The sequence below is a fragment of the Acinonyx jubatus genome, chromosome C2 (assembly GCF_027475565.1).
Source record: "Acinonyx jubatus isolate Ajub_Pintada_27869175 chromosome C2, VMU_Ajub_asm_v1.0, whole genome shotgun sequence".
NCBI lineage: Eukaryota > Metazoa > Chordata > Mammalia > Carnivora > Felidae > Acinonyx > Acinonyx jubatus.
Window position 1 is genome coordinate 57,723,621 of NC_069384.1, and position 16,834 is coordinate 57,740,454.

Here is a 16,834-nt window from a genome sequence, read left to right on the forward strand (position 1 = left end):
TGGGAAGCCACAAAGAGCACAGGCGGTGAGGGGGGAAGGGATGGGTTGACAGGTGTCACCATCAGACTGTAGAAGACTCTCTGGGATGGTAAAGACCACTCAGTGCTTCCCCAAGTGCCTTGCAAAAATCACCCTCTGTCTAAAAGGGGGAAGAACTTATACTGACCCATTTAACAGATGGCAGAACTGAGGTATGCTCAGATCAAATGACTTTCAAGTTGCTTTCTGAACACAAGAGGCTGGCTTGAAAAAGAACAGAGTCAGAGAAATGTGAGCAGAATCTCCTTCTGTCTGAAGACTCCTGCGGTAACCTGGGGACTCATCTGTCCTGTTCTACCTATGCCCTTCCATTCCTGCGAGTATTCGAAGCACCCGTCACCTGCGGTTGTCCTAAAAATGTCAGTGTTTGCATTTATTGTCAACGGTAGATTTTCCTGACCCTGCCCTTTTCTTGTACCTCTCTTCTGTTCTGAATAAGAATTTACTCACGGGTTAAGGGATTATTTATAGATGCTACTCTGAACATAAAACGGAAACCACCAAACCTGCAGTGGCTGTATAAAATGTGCCTCTGTGTACTGGCCATGTACAGGTGTGAGACCCGCGAGGGGGAAGGGAGTTTTCTGATTATATCTGTGCTCCCTCAAGGAGCAGTTTAGATCTTCAACCTCAGTATCTTATCCAGAACACAGGAATTCTTTCCCTGATGGATGACCTCTACAACCTAAATTGTGTAACATATTGTGTGTGTGTGTGTGTGTGTGTGTGTGTGCGCATTTTCAGGAAAAAGAGCTTCACAGCTTTCATCAGAAATCCTGAAATCCATGGAAAACAGGATCAGCATTATATACAGACATAGTAGGGATTCCAAAGCCCTCCCAAAGGGCTCTCCTGCTCAAAAATAATTCCCTTTTGTAATCCCTCTAAATGTCACCATAAGAACAAATTTCTTTGGTTAAGCACTTATGCTTAATGTATTGCTGATAAAAGGTGTATACTATTTGGGACAAATAATGCTTTCACGGATAAGACTCAAATTTGTATAACTTCCATTGTACTAAAAAGTTATAAACCGGTCAACTTCAGTAAATGTCCAAAGTCCAAATGAAAAATTCCAGTATAAAACCCAGCGATTGTGTTTCTCTCTCCCTGGAGGAGAGCTGGGTGACCCTGATCATCAAGCACATCAACACGTGATTTTCCTCAGACATCGTGAAGTTTTTTTGTTTCTCTTTGCTCTTTGAGATAATTTATTCAGGGTCTGTGGTAAATCAACTACATACATTAGATGCAGTCCTCCTGTTGATGGGTGTTAAAACTGAGCCTTCAAGTTACATGCTCAAGGTCATAGAGGGAGAAGGAGGTAGAACCAGGATTTGAATCATTGATTATCTGACTCTAATGTCCACACATGACTCTTTCCCCTAAGTGAACCCTGGCCAAGGGTCAAAGTTAGAGTTCCATGTGAGAGAACTTTGCTGAAAACAGGAAGTTAGCAGAGGACAAGATGCCCAGATGTGATTGGCTCTTAGCTGAAGCCCACCAACTGGCTGAAGTCTCAGCAAACCTGTGTTGGCACATCCAGCCTCATGGGACCAGATTTATTATCCTCATTGGCATTTAGCACATTTTAAATAGCAGTTATTTAACCTTGGTTAGTTTTGGGGCCAAAACAGTGATTAAACACATAACATATCCACTACCTTGTCAACAAACTTCTTGCTGTTTTAACATCCCTAAAATTAGGACAATGGCCATGGCTTAAAACAGGAAGTTGAGAACACAGGTGTGAATATAGAAATAGGCTAATTTGCTAATTATTCTTGGTCTCATATAAATTGTGGTTTAATATTTTCATGCCAGTTTACTGGTATCAGCTCTTATGAGTTACAAAACCCAAACACATTTGTGTTGAGTTTCTCTCCAAATATGATCATTTAGGCCTGGGGTCTGCAAACTTTTTTTTTTTCCTGAACAGGGCAAAAAAATAAATATTTTTGGCTTTGCAGGACCTCAGTGTGTGTCAACAACGACTCAAGTCTTCTGTGTTTGAGCAACCATAGACAGTATGAACATGTATAAGCATGGCCGTGTTCCAATAACAATTTACTTATTTAAAAAAAAAGGCACTAGGTCAGGTTTGGCCTGTGGGCCACAGTGTACTGACCCCTGTTTTAGGGAGTAGACAGAATTCTAGGAACAATGAGAAAAAAATTAGGAAAAATAATCAGAACATACAGAGAAAGGCTCATTGGAGAAGGGGTATGTGTGTGGGGGTGTTATTTTTCCCATGTAGACATTTTATTATTATTTTATACATGACATATGAATTAATCCACATATACACCATACAGTTAAATAGAGGCTCTTCTATGTAGTATGTTGGAAGAGTGTGGAATCGGGAGCCAGGAAATCGGGCTCTGGATAAAGTTCTGTCAGTAACTTGCAAAGTTGCATTGGCCTACTTATCCTCTCTGAGCAAAAAAGGGATGGTGGCATTAGAGTGTCTCCATAGGTCTTTCTACTCTACCATGCTCTAATGCTATGATTTTCTTATTAAGATATTTCTAGGGAGAAATACAAGGTTTAAAATATGTATTAAAATTATACTAAAAATTATATAAAAACCTGGCCTAGAACTTACTGATTCAAGCCATGTAACCGACAAAGCCATGAGGGCCAACAAGTCAAAGGACACTATGCAAAGACCATCGCTGAGTGGTATGGAGTGAGAGGAATGCACCCAGCCTCCCCCTCCTCTCCCTGCCCCCTGAAGGCTCCAGGTGAAGAGTTGGGCCCACGTGTGGAATGAGTAGACCCCCCTGGCATGCTTAGTATGATGGGTAATGCTTCCTTGTGACTTCAGGAGGTAATTATGTAGACATTTTATGAGAAGAACCTGGACACAGGAGCAGACTCTTTGTGATGCTCCCAGCTGTAGAAGACCAAGAAGCCCCTCCCACCACTGAGCAAAGCAGCCAATTCCCAAAGCCATTTGGAATCAAAGATGGCCACTTCCTTCTCAAAGAGTGGTGTTTAGGATAAGTGGTTGGTCTTTGTAGGATGAATATTGAGTAGGATCTAAGGATCCCTATGGTTTGTAAACCACATTCTGCAGAGATCCCTGTAGAAAGGGGTGGCGTGTGTGTGTGTGTGTGTGTGCCCGTGCGTGTGCCCCTTAAGGGCTCTGTGCCCCATGCCTGCTTCAACCAGATCTCTATACCCCCAGCTTTTATTTACTGGTAATTAGACAAGTTCTGGTCTATTTCGTTTTAAACAAGAAACCCGAATCTCAGAAGGTAACATAGGTGGATGTGGCTGACGCAGGGAGTGGAAGGAGATTTTACCAGGAGTGAGAAGTTCATATTCATCTTCTGGGGAGGGCAAATGCCTTGGGGACGAAGGCACATGGAGAAGTGCATACGAAGTCTCGGTTCTTCTCAAGAACTCCCTGGGTCTCTTGGTGTTGGGGGAAATGTTCTCATAGTATGCCCCAGAGATCCCTGATGACCTTCTCCCGAGGACGCTGTGATTGATGAGGGTGTAGGAGAGATCTTCTAAGGAGCTCTGGTCAGCATTATCCTGCTGGTGAAAGAAGAGCCTCATCAACAGTGGGTTTCTTGCCATTCCCTTTATACTCTAGGCTCAACCCAGACCTGACCTGGGCAAAATCTGTCTTCCATGACCATCTTTCCCCCCATCTCTTAGATGTTTTTCCTAAATGGCTGTCCCTACTCCAACCCCTAGCCCAGGCCACCAGAGAGCTCATGCTTTCTGGAGTATTCTGCCTACTCAGGCATGTCTTCTCTGCTCCATGTTCCAGAGTGACCCCTGACCACTCCGTGTAATTCCCAAATCTCAGGCCCTGAAGGCAGCCTATTCATACATAACAGAACAATCTGAGGATACCTTCACTTGGCTGGGTTATGATATTTAACCATTCATTCTAGAGACTTTGGCATTATTAAAAAGGGATACCACTCAATAGAGGTTCCTAGTCAGCGGCATCTCAGGAGATAAAAAGCAAAGCAGCAAATCTAAGAGGGAGAGCCTGGATCTGGGACGGAGGCTTGGTTTTGAATCATGTCTTTGCCCCTCTTGTCAGTTGTCTGGCTTTGGGAGAATATCACTCAATCTCTCAGTTTTCTCATTTGTAAAACAGAGGAAATCATAGTGCCAATCTTAGAGGGTTGCTGTAACAGTTACGTGGACACTACAGGCAAAGCCCTCAGCACACTGGCGCCAACAAAGGACTCCGTATATATTAGTTCCTTTCAATAAGATGTATAACAACAGTGGTGGCGGCTGCTGCTGCCCTCGGGCCCCGTACAGGGTCCTGGGCTAGCAAGCATTGGCACCTAAAGTTTTTCTTTCATATCGAGCTTTGAAGGGGTCTTGGAGGCCAACTTCTGCCATCCGGGGTGTCCGCATTTCCGCCATCATCTCAGAAAAAGGTTCAGAGATGTTTGCATTACCTGGATGGGAGCAGATGACATTTCTGTATCTGGAGAAAGAAAATACACTCAATGAATTTCAGGTCATGGGGAGATTTGAGGACAGAGGATGGGGAGTGGCGGGGCAAACACTCGGATATAAGCAGCCAGAGAGCCACATGATAGCCCATCAGGCTATCCTGACCTGCAGCACACCCCTGGGGAGTGACGGCACTATCTAAACAAGATACAGCAGAGCCATGCTGGGGCTGAGAGGCTGCATGGAGGGAAACACATTCGGTGGGGTATTGGAAAGGAAATCACAATTCCCTCCATCCCTCATACAAAATTCATCGCAGACCCGCCCTGTACCAGGTACTGTGGAGACCAAGAAAAATCAGAAACATTTCCTGTCCTCAAAGGGCTCACAGGCTAGCGTAGGGGACAGACCAGGGCCTCAGAGGATCCACAATGCAAAGGAGGGCTGTGGTGTCTATGCAGGTGAGGGGATGGCCGTCATGCGGGGGCTGGTGCTCAAGAAAAGCTTGACAGAAGGAAACTCTCTCTCTCTCTCTTTCTTTTTTTTTTCTTTCTTTCTTTTTTTATTTGAAGAGGCAGACAAAGAGCATGAGTGGGGGAGAGGGCAGAGGGAGAGAGAGAATCTTAAGCAGGCTCTATGCCTACATAGGGACCCTACTCAAGGCTTGACTTGGGGCTTGACTTGGGCTTGATCCCACGACCAAGGCATGATGACCTGAGCTGAAATCAAGAGTTGGATGCTCAACGAAGACAGCCACCCGGGTGCCCCTTCAGAAGCAAACTCTTAAATTGAACCTTCCTATTCCTGAATTTGCTAGCAGATACAAACAAAAGCAGGCCAGTTTATCAAAAACCAGTTTATTTAAAACCAACTGGCTCTGGCCCCTCAGTAAAGAGGCAAATGGACTTGCTCCCCCTTCACAAACACATCAGCTCGATCAGCAAACGTGAGCTTTCCCACGGAAGCTGCATGGTGCCATCCTACACAGAAGGTGGGTAAGCCCTTGCAGGCCACTTGATTTATTATTATGGATTTGCATTTCCTCAGGACTGACATCCCGGATGCTCCTATCTCCATAAATTCCCATGGCCATCTAGGACGTCCCTGATTATCACTACAAAAAAAGTCTCCAAGGGGCGCCTGTGTGGTTCAGTCGGTTGAGCGTCCGACTTCAGCTCAGGTCATGATCTCAGGGTTCATGGGTTCGAGCCCCGCGTCAGGCTCTGTGCTAACAACTCAGACACTGGAGCCTGCTTCGGATTCTTTCTCTCTCTCTCTCTGCTCCTCCCCCGCTCACGCTCTCTCTCTCTCTCTCTCTCAAAAATAAAAAAGTAAACATAAAAAAAAAAGAAACAAAAGCCTGCAAGTTTTGGCATTAGAGGTCTTATTTCTACTGGGTTTGGCTCTGATGGAGATTGGGGTTTCCAGGAACCCATGATTCCCCTGGTGACGCTAGGGATGGGAGGGCCATATTATTCCTTTTTCATACTTTACAAAACTAGTTGATAAGACTCAGAGTGAATGAATTAGGCTCCGCTCTTTCAACCCAGGAAGGCAAAGTCAAAACTCCTTCATTTTTCTTCTTTAGAAATCCAGTGGCCTGTCCTCATGCCTATGCTTTCTCTCTTTCTCACACGTGATGCTATTCGCTACCCTCTCCTTCTCGAATTCCTTCTTCTTGGCTTCAGTCCTGTTCTGTCTCCAGAGACCGTTGCCTCACCTCCTAAGTGATCTTCCAGCATCTGTTCTTGCCACTCCCTGACACAATTAGTTCTCTGCACAGCCACCCAGGCGATGTCTTTTAAGGCTAACACCATCACACCCACCCTTCTTTAAAATAGTCCTGCGGTTCTCAAGACAAAAGCCCCAGTCCTAAGCTTGACCACAAGGCCATGCCCCTCCTGAGTGCTCTCTGTGCCCGCACTGGCCTCCTTGCAGTCTCTTGGAAGCACCTGGCACCTCTAGCTCTCCAGTTATTGTTCCCAGTTAACCCCTTCAGCTTCCAGACCTCAGGGAGATATGGAGTCACCAGCTCCTGATTCAATGAGCTCACAGTCTAGTGGAGACGGAGACCAGCAACTGGACAAATGACTCAGACCGATGTGGAAGGTATTACACTGGAAACAATGCCCAGGGAGCTTTGGAAGCGTGGAGAAAGGGCAGTTGGAAATGTAAGTCTATCAAAAGTAGGAAAGAGAAAGCAATGACTTACTCTCCTTATCGGAATCCGGCTTTGCTTCAAAACCGTGTGTTTTTTTCCTGAAAAAAGAAAAGGAAAGAAAATTGGTTCAGTGTTCAGCAACTCTCCAAGGAAATTACACTCAACTCTAAAACCTTATCTTTGAGTCTTTCATTTGTTAAAGGTATACCCCCTTCAGCATAGGGGCAAACGAAGATAGATAAAAAGAAAAAGGAAGGATAAGATCAAGGAGAAATCTACACCTATGTGTGTGTGTGTCTTTCTCCTCCCTTCTCCTTTTTCTAAGGCTGAGGTGGAATTGGTTTATAAATGGAGAACCATGATGATGTTATAGGTAACTATTTGGGGGATGTTTTCTTCTAACAAAATCTCAATTTCTTTTATATCATGTGAAATAAGGAGGCAAGATTATTTCCAGCTCCAACCCCAAGTTCAGTCTGTGATCTCCAAGCAAACAAGCAAACAGCTCCCATATGAACACAGAGGTAACTGCTCTGTAGAGATGACGCCCCCACCCCAGAAAAACACAGTATAAATGTAATGGATGCTCCTTATCATCTCCAGAGATGATGACATATACTCCAAGGAGCATGACTGTGTGTTCTGCTTTGCTTAGATGGCCTAGTTAACGTCCTTATCAGTCATTTAGGGACCCTAAACTATTTTTAGGGTCTCTTTCACTCTCAAAGCTTTCTCAGTGCAGAGGATGAATTATATGACCACCCTGGCATTAAGGGACAGAAATGTATGCTTCTGTACATGGGGATTCTGGGGCTAGCAGTGGGATTCAAGGGTCTTTCTCTGCACTGTAGCCAGTTTAATTTTTGCTTCTGAGGCTTTCCTGTTTGAGGAGCGCTTATCAAGACTATTGTTCCTGTTTCTCACCAAACTCAAATTGTCACTTCCCTGACTGACTCTCAGATGACTGTGTCCGGGTAGTGACAGGCTTCCACTGTGGCCACAGACAGTGGGCAGTTACAGGTGATTTAAAGCAAATACCACATTGAAACCACACTTAGGGAAATAACTCATGAAATAATTCTCCACTCACCACGGAAGGCAGAGACAACCTTCAGCAATGTAGCAGTCCCAGCATCTAAAATAACAGATGACACAAATCACAATGTTGGTTTCTGCAGCTTTGTTAGGTGACTCTCTTCCGTTTGCCATTTCTGTGAAAAACCTTTTTTCTTACCCCAAGACAGTATTTATTGTAGATGACTTGGACACATTTAGCATGCTAGAATGACTCCTTCCTTCCAGGACATTAACTGACCTTTTGAAATATGAAGATGATGCTTATCAACTCCTAATCAGGGAAGGGACTTTCGGCTGTATTCCCAGCAAAGGGAAAGGGCTTGCTCATGACTGATTTTAATGATTTGCTTGGACTCTTGTGATGAAGGACACGTGAGTTATCTCTAGGAAATCAAGGTATAAGTACATGGACATTTTAGAGATTTCTTTCAGGTATAGGTTATGTAATATTTATATAGAGTTCTACAGCACTCTGAATTTCTCCGATTTATACCATATTAAAATTGTTCTTTTGAAAAAAAAAAAACCTCAAAACAACACAGGCCCAAAATGGTGTCACTTAGACTGAGTTCTCAAACTGGTGCTTAATACATAATTTTTCTTGGGGGGGGGCACAACTGATTGAGGGGCAGAGAGAGAAAGAATCCCAGGAGGGGAAGAAGGAGAGAGAGAGAGAGGAGAGTGGGGAGAGAGAGAGGGAGAGAAATTGGGCTCACTCGAAGTGGAGATCGTGTTTTACTCACAGTGGGTCTTGGGCTCACCGGATGTGGGACTTGAACTCACAGACTGTGAGATCATGACCTGAGCCAAAGTCAGATGCTTAATGACTGAGCCACACAGGTGCCCTTTAATATATAATTTAATTGCAGTTTCAACCTCCTCCAGAAATGTAGTCTTAACCCGTCAGCCAGGAGTTCTTTAATCTATGCCAATGAGCCTGTCACTTGGGCCCTCTCCATCCCCCCAAAAAAGTGAGATAATCTGCCTGATAAAGACACGTTGTTTTTCCCCTTAGAAAGTGGCCTCGCCTGGAATAATTCTTTTTTTTTTTTTTAGAGGTAGAGAGAAAGAACGTGCTTAAGGCAGGGGAGAGGGAGGGATGAAGGGAGAGGGAGAGAGAATCTTAGGCAGGCTCAATGCCCAGGGCAGAGGCCCACATGAGGCTCCATCATGAGCTGATCCAAAATCAAAAGTTGGATGCTTAACCAGCTGAGCCACTCAGGCACCCCGAGAAATAGTTCTGTTCTTTTGCTAATAACTTTTTAAAAATGTTTTATTATTATATTTATTTTGAGAGAGATAGAGCATGAGAGGGGAAGGGGTAGAGAGAGAGGGGGAAGAGGATCTGAAGCAGGTTCCATGATGACAGCAGAGAGCCCGACTTGGGGCTTAAACTCGCAAACCAGGAGATCATGACCTGAGATGAAGTCAAAAGCTTAACCAACTGAGCCACCGAGGTACCCCGCTAATAACTTTTTTAAAATTTAGTTTTCTTCACTTTATTATTCTTTTTAAATATTTACTAATTTATTTGAGAGAAAGAGAGAGGGAAAGAGAAAATCCTAAGCCGGCTCCACTCAGTCAGCACAGAGCCTGACTCAGGGCTCGATCCCACAAACCGTGAGATCATGACCCGAGTCGAAATCAAGAGTCAGTCACTTAACTGTCTGAGCCGCCCAGGTGGTCCTAATTCCCATCCTTCTTCTATAAAAACCTTCCATTTTGTGTAACTCCTTGGAGAGCCTCTCAACTTGCTAGATGAAGTGTTGCCTGACTAATGAATTGTTTAATAAAGACGACTAGGTTTTCAAATTTACTTGGTTAAATTTTGTTATTTAACAGTTCATTTGTTGACATCCTACACTAGAACATTAGTGTCATAGAGCTGGGGACCATATTTATTTGCCAGCACATGCCACAGTATGGAGCACACAGTAAATCTATTTTCCATAAGTATTTCATAAAGGAATGAGTAGCCAAGAACAGAGCATCTCTAACTGGCTCAGATCCTCAAATCTACCTCCTTGATTCAAGGCATAGGTAAATCAACAAGACTTGTGATCTATTTTATGGCAGAAAGGCCCAGGATCTTTTTGTGGTCAGATATCCAGCCTGAAGTCTAAGTATCATTCTGGGCATCTTTCTGAATTTGAGTCATAGTCAGCTACCTACATAGTTAAATGTGAGGGTCCTTTATAAAGTACTGCGTGTACCAGTAACACTATGTAAAGTGTAAAATGTCACTCAGAGATATCATCCCTAGTGATCTTCCCAAGGAGTTCCCTTGGAAAGGGCAGGAGAGGAGAAGCTGTGGACGTCACCACAGCTGAGTGTTCTGACAACCCCTCGGGTCTATGTACCATCAGAAATTGGGGGCTGAAAGGCATTGGCTGTAGTTATTCCTCCCCTTTGGGCTACTTTCGGCCATTTGTTTATATCTCCTGTTTCTGTGGCTAAAGAAACGCTAGAAGGAAACCAAGGAATCTCACCAATTGCTAAGAAATCTGGTTCACGGAGCAGATTTGGAAGATGAGAAAAGACACTCAAGTTTGAGTTACTCAGTCAGTGTCTCTGGAAACCTTGAGCCAGTTTCTTCATCGGTAAAATGAAGATACTTCCCCTGCTTACCTCATGGAATTGTAAGGGTTAAATAAAGTTAAATGCGGGCAAAAGTTATTTTTAAACTGGTTATTTCCCCCACTCAACTTTTCTGTAACATATTCTTGCCCTTCGGCTTGGATGCTTTGGTCTGGGATGGGTTCAGAGAACCTCCCTGAAGGAGGCCAGATGCGTCTCTATGACACCAGGCTATGTGCCAGCAATTCCAGGCTCCTGTCTCTTACACAAAACTTCTCTGGCCCCCTGGTCCACCCAGTCTCTCCCTTGTTATAATGGCCATGGCCCTTCTGGTCTGTTTCATTCTTTGGACTGTGTGCTTTGACATATGTCCAATGATATCCCCCAAATATGTGACCCTGAGCTTTCACTGAAGAAATGTATGCTGCTGGGGGCGGGGGGAGTCTTTGGGCGTCTAATTCCTAACAGAAGCTTTGGCTCAGTGGTAGCTTTTTAACTGATATTCTTTCAAAAGCTTCTCCTGAAACCATAGGAAAAGTGCAGATAACTCTGTGGGCCACAAAACAACTGGTTTTGCCACCCTTTGGGATTCTTGGACCCCGAGACACTAGTTTCATATTTGAGTGATTGCCTGACACTCAAAGGGAGTAGTCAGAAGAGTCTTGGTTTAACAGCATCAGGATAATTGCAAGTGTCTCTCTCCACAAACCTTTCAACAATCGTGATGATGTGGGAGATGTGGTCATCTCAGAAATAGAAACTTTGAGCTTCAAATGGAATGGCCAGGATGGAGCTTGAGCACAAAGGGACTTGAGTTAAACGAACAGAGACAGCAGGAAATAGCGATCTCATTTCTAGTTGCTGGGGATCACACTAGGTTCCTAGTACATCTCCTCTCCAAAGGTTCAAAGTGTTTTTGTCTTGTCTTCACATTTACTGTTATTACAACTGATGCTGGGTCTAAGTAAGGTGCTCCGTGTGGAGTATGTGAAGTTCAGGACCTGACAGACTTCACTCTTCATGGGCAAAGGCTGGGAGATTTCTTGGATTTGTTCTCACCTGGATGTTCTCTGTTTGAAGGTATGATTTTCCAGACCAGGTTATCTTATGAGTATTCTGTTGCCCCCTAAAACCCAATCTATCAGGAATGAGCTAAGTACTTCCTTTCCAGGCTTCCCACTTTAATTCACAAGTTTTCCAACCGCCATTTGTGTGTAGCCCCAGAATCGCCTCAGCTTCTGCTTGTTGCCCTCAGATCTGTTCACAGCCCCTCCTCAATGTACATGGCAGCCTTTTATTTGACGTTTTCTCCATTGCTATGGCAACAGCCCACCAACATTCTCCAACAACCTCCATACACAACCAGTCCTAAATCATTTGTTCCCACATGGCCAGGATTCCTTATGGTGACCATGAGAGTATCAGTATATAGAGAAGTCTATCTGCTGGGCACAACATTCAGGACTGTATACAGGGATGGGGAAGGGTACTGGCTTTGTCTCATGTAAATCATCATCTTTTACAGCACCAAGGCAGAGAACAGGGGACAAGAGGAGAAAAAAGGATTAAATAAAGAAAAATCTATTCATTGTTTGGGTTAGGTTTCTTCTGTATAACCATTTTTTTCCATTTGTGGAGAATTGAGAGTATAGAGAAAAAGAAACTAAAAAATACTACTTATGTTTGTTTATTACTTTCTCTCAACCTCTCTCTCTCTCCACACACACACACACACACACACACTTACTACATGTATGTAACACATGCATTGTATATATTTCATTTAATCTCAGACTAAATCCATGAGGTAGATATAATGATTCTATTTTTTTTTACCAATGAGAAAACTAAGGCTGAAAATGTTAAGCAACTTGTCTGAGAACTACCAGTCAGTAAGTAAGACTCTGAGCTCCTCTCATAGAGAACTAGGTTCTCTCACTCTGCTCAGTGAGGGTGGGGGTGGGATTTCCATGGCTTTTGTAACAAATCCGGTCTGGAGAACCATGATGAGGGTGTGCTGATTGGATGGTGAAGTTGAAAATCACATCCCAGTAAATATAAATATAAGACTTTAAAAAATTATATTAAGGGAGACATTTTATTTATTTTTATTTTTTTAAGATTTTTGATTTTAAGACGGGGTGTGTGGATGCACAGAAAGTGAGAGACAAAATCCTGACATAGGGCTCTACCCTGTGAACCATGAGATCATGACCTGAGCCTAAATCAAGACTCCTGGATGTTTAACTGACGGAGCCACCCGGACACCTCTAAGGGAGATATTTTAAATTAGCATGGAAATGAAGATGCTGAGGCAACTGATTAACTACTTGGGAAAAAAATGTGTGTGTGTGTGTGTGTGTGTGTGTGTATGTGTGTATTTGACACCATATAGTGAATGTATGGGGCTGCATGTAAAGCAATAAAACAAACAAAAAATTATACTGTGGATTTGTCTTAAGAAGTGGAAAGAATTTTAAGCATAAATTGGTAGAAAACAAGATTTCTAGATTTAATTCAGTTATGTTTAAGAAATAGTAAGCAAACAGGGGTGCCTGGTGGCTCAGTCAAACATCTGACTTTGCCTAAGGTCCTGATCTCATGGTTTGTGAGTTTGAGCTCCACATTGGGCTCTGTGATGTCAGCACAGAGCCTGCTTCAGATCCTCTGTCTCCCTCTCTCTTTGCCCCTCCCCCCTACGCTTTCTCTCTCAAAATAAATAAACATTTAAAAAAATAGTAAGCAAACATAAAATATCTGCATGGCATGAGATATACAGAAAAAATATTTTTTGTAATAAAAGAAAAGGGCTAATTTCTTCAAAGTACAAATAGCTTGTATTAGCAATAAAACAAAGTAGACCATACCTATCAAAATAACACCAGCATTCTTCACAGAACTAGAATAAATAATCCTAAAATGTGTATGGAACCAGAAAAGACCCCGAATAGCCAAAGCAATATTGAAAAAGAAAACCAAAGAGGGAGGCATCATAATCCCAGACTTCAAGCTCTATTACAAAGCTGTAATCATCAAGACAGTATGGTCATGGCACAAAAATAGATGCTCAGATCAATAGAACAGAATAAAGAATCCAGAAATGGACCCATAAACGTATGGCCAACTAATCTTTGACAAAGCAGGAAAGAATATCCAATGGAATAAAGACAGTCTCTTCAGCAAGTGGTGTTGGGAAAACTGGACAGTGATATGTAGATAAATGAACCTGGGCCATTTTCTTACACCAGACACAAAAATAAACTCAAAATGGATGAAAGACCTAAATGTAGGCCAGGAAGCCATCAAAATCCTCGAGGAGAAAGCGGCAAAAACCTTTTTGATCTTGGCTGCAGCAACTTCTTATTCAACACATCTCCAGAGGCAAGGGAAACAAAAGCAAAGATGAACTACTGGGACCTCATCAAAATAAAAAACTTCTGCACAGAGAAGGAAACAATCAGCAAAACTAAAAGGCAGCCAATGGAATGGGAGAAGATATTTGCAAATGACATATCAGATAAAGGGTTAGTATCCAAAATCTATAAAGAACTTACCAAACTCAACACTCAAAAAAAAACAAATAATCCAGTGAAGAAATGGGCAAAAGACATGAACAGACATTTCTCCAAAGAAGACATCCAAATGGCCAACCGACACATGAAAAAAATGCTCAACATCACTCATCATCAGGGGAAAACAAATTAAAAACACAATGAGATACCACCTCACACCTGTCAGAATGGCTAACATTAACAACTCAGACAACAACAGATGTTGGCCAGGATGCAGAGAAAGAGGAACACTTTTGCACTGCTGGTGGGAATGCAAATTGGTGCCGCCACTCTGGAAAAAAGTATGGAGGTTCCTCAAAAACCTAAAAATAGAACTACCCTACAACCCAGCAATTGCACTACTAGGCATTTATCCAAGGGCTACAGGTGTGCTGTTTCAAAGGGACACATGCACCCCCATATTATAGCAGCACTATCAACAATAGCCAAAGTGTGGAAAGAGCCCAAATGTCCATCGATGGATGAATAGATGAAGAAGATGTGGTATATATATATACAATGGAGTATTAATCGGCAATCAAAAAGAATGAAATCTTGCCATTTGCAACTATGTGGATGGAACTGGAGGGTATTATGCTAAGCGAAATTAGTCAGTCAGAGAAAGACATAAATTGTATGACTTCACTCGTATGAGGACTTTAAGAGACAAAACAGATGAACATAAGGGAAGGGAAAGAAACATAATATAAAAACAGGGAGGGGGACAAAACAGAAGAGACTCATAAATAGGGAGAACAAACTGAGGGTTACTGGAGGGGCTGTGGGAGGGGGGATGGGCTAAATGGGGAAGGGGCATTAAGGAATCTACTCCTGAAATCATTGTTGCACTATATGCTAACTATCTTGGCTGTAAATTAAAAAAAAAAAAAAATAGTGGTGTCTTTGAGCTCCCTGCAGGTGTTGAGAGCTCAGGAGAACATCCCCTCCCAGCCCTCAGAAAGTTGTTCCATTTCTGAAGTCATGGTTGACTGCCCTGACTTCCCTTGATAAAGTCCTTCTGCCTTTCAGCTGTTCTCCACCAGCTGCTGGCACTGATTCTGGGGAGAAGGCCAAGCCCATAAGGAATTGAACTTAGTGTCTGACACCTAGAGGCGCTTGATGTTTCTCAGTTCTTTACCCAGTTTCCTCCCCTCACCCAAAAACCTCTTTTTCTCTTTTTGGCTGCGTTCCTCTGCCCCATCTCTCCTGCTTTCCCTTGGGGAGTCTGGACTCACCTGTTTTTCCTCAGCAGAGAGTTCCCCATTTTCTCAGGTCTCCTGGTGACTTCCCCTCAGCCAACCTGCAGCTCTAGCGAGGGCAGCTCCCTGACTTACAGGCTGCTGTGGAGCTTGGCCACCAGTGCAGAGAGCTGAGAGCTGAAATGAGAAGTGTTCCTCCCTGCAGCAGGGAGGAGGACCCCAGGAGGAGGAGAGTCTGAGGCGCACACATGAACAACTTCCTAAAATGTCAGAGATGGCAAAGGTGAGCAAATTATGCCACCCTAAGGTACGCCTCTTCAGTGTGTTGATTATTTTTTCCCCCAAAGTTTATTTATTCATTGTGAGAGAATGGGAGAGAGCATGAGCAGGGGAGAGGCAGAGAGAGAATCCCACGGAGGCTCTTGGCCCAGAGCATGGTGGAGGACTCAGACTTACAAACCGAGAGATCATGGCCTGAGCCGAAACCAAGTCCGATGCTTACACCACTGAGCCACCCAGGCACCCCTGGCATATTAGTTATTTTAGGCTGGTTATGACATGGGAAACAAAGGCAAAAGGATATGCAGATAAATTTAAGTTTCCTTAGAACCTGCAGCCCATCGACAAACACTTGAGGCAGGCAGAGGATCATATTTCTCCAGGAACTCCTACCGCCTTAATGTTAAGGCTTTGCTAGAGGGAAAAACAACCTTAGCTTGACTGACAAAAGCGAGGCTTCCAGTATCCCTTGAGTCTTCTTCAGCATACGAAAATCCTTTGGAAACTTCCCCTTGCCTTTACCTTCCCCAGCTCCAAAGTATATAATCAGTCCCTCCTCACAATCCTGGGGCAGATCTTCCTGCCCATGGGTCTTTCCCCCCGCATTTTAACAAAATCACCTTTTTGCACCAAAGACGTCTTAAGAATCCTTTCTTGGCTGTTGGCTCTGGACCCACACCCCCTGCAACTCCAAAATCACATCAGTTATTTTTAAGAAGCTTCAGACACAGGGACACCTGGGTGGCTCAGTTGGTGAAGCACCTGACTCTTGATTTCAGCTCAGGTCATGGTTTTGCAGTTTGTAAGTTCAAGTCCCACATCGGGCTCTGTGCTGACAGCTTGGAGTCTGCTTGGGTTTCTCTCTCTCTCTCTCTCTCTCTCTCTCTCTCTCTCGCTTCTCTCTGTGTCTTGCTCCCCCCCTCCAAATAAATAAACTTAAAAAGAAACTTCAGACATAAAACAAGCTCTGAAAATCAAGTGGAAATTACCCAACTGCAACAGACATTTACATTTACAAGGGAAATCTCCAGGTGTAAGGGTGTCAGGTGGGGGGGGATGCTAAATCTCCAGAAACTGTTACTAAGGCAGAAGGCAATTAAATCTGCATAGCAGCATTACCCTAGTTTACTGTGCATTTTCCTCCTGCTTGGACTCTCTACCCCAACATTTTCTTTTGTCTTTATCTGAAAATGGTATTTAAGGTTATGGCTCCAGTCATTTGGGGAAGTTACTTAGTTTCTCTGGGTCTCTCCCTTGTATATGGGAGATATACATGTTGTTCAATTTTGTTTTTCTCCCGTTAATTTGTCTCATGTCAATTTAATTCTTAGGCCAGTCAGAATCGAGGATAAATTCTTCTGAAGGAATTGGGCTACTGGCCTTCACCAGAAGCCATTGGTCAATGAGAGCACTGAGCTCTGTGGAAGCCCTGTCTGCAATTACGGTCAGGCCATGGGAATTTTTCACTTCAGATTCCTAAATTTATTAAACCACTTTGTAGTCTTGGAAAAAAAATC

The 16,834-nt window shown here is 43.5% G+C and overlaps 1 protein-coding gene across 6 annotated transcripts; it reads right to left on the bottom strand.

Annotated features, from left to right (window-relative positions):
- Window positions 1-2,089: 2,089 nt before the first annotated feature.
- Window positions 2,090-15,266, bottom strand: GCSAM (germinal center associated signaling and motility). 6 transcript variants are annotated; one of them, XM_027077720.2, is made up of 5 exons: window positions 15,075-15,256; window positions 7,725-7,769; window positions 6,686-6,732; window positions 4,476-4,504; window positions 2,090-3,582 (listed from the first exon to the last, which is right to left on the bottom strand). In XM_027077720.2, exons 1-5 carry the CDS (start codon window positions 15,101-15,103, stop codon window positions 3,247-3,249), a joined length of 486 nt encoding a protein of 161 aa, XP_026933521.2. In that variant the 5' UTR covers window positions 15,104-15,256; the 3' UTR covers window positions 2,090-3,246. The 6 variants fall into 6 exon arrangements, with proteins under 6 accessions (XP_026933521.2, XP_014924648.3, XP_026933523.2 ...); XM_015069162.3 differs by having other exon boundaries at window positions 2,090-3,585; XM_027077722.2 differs by lacking the exon at window positions 7,725-7,769 and having other exon boundaries at window positions 15,075-15,266.
- Between the last annotated feature and the right edge of the window lie 1,568 nt (window positions 15,267-16,834).

What these genes read in the sequence shown, in the direction of transcription:
- GCSAM (XM_015069162.3), bottom strand. Translation starts at nt 15,103, where the DNA reads ATGGGGAACTCTCTGCTGAGGAAAAACAG. An exon ending in GGTTGTCTCTGCCTTCCGTG is followed by an intron (nt 6,733 to 7,724) that starts GTGAGTGGAGAA and finishes TTCTTTTTTCAG; the next exon opens with GAAAAAAACACACGGTTTTG. An exon ending in GCCGGATTCCGATAAGGAGA is followed by an intron (nt 4,505 to 6,685) that starts GTAAGTCATTGC and finishes TTCTTTCTCCAG; the next exon opens with ATACAGAAATGTCATCTGCT.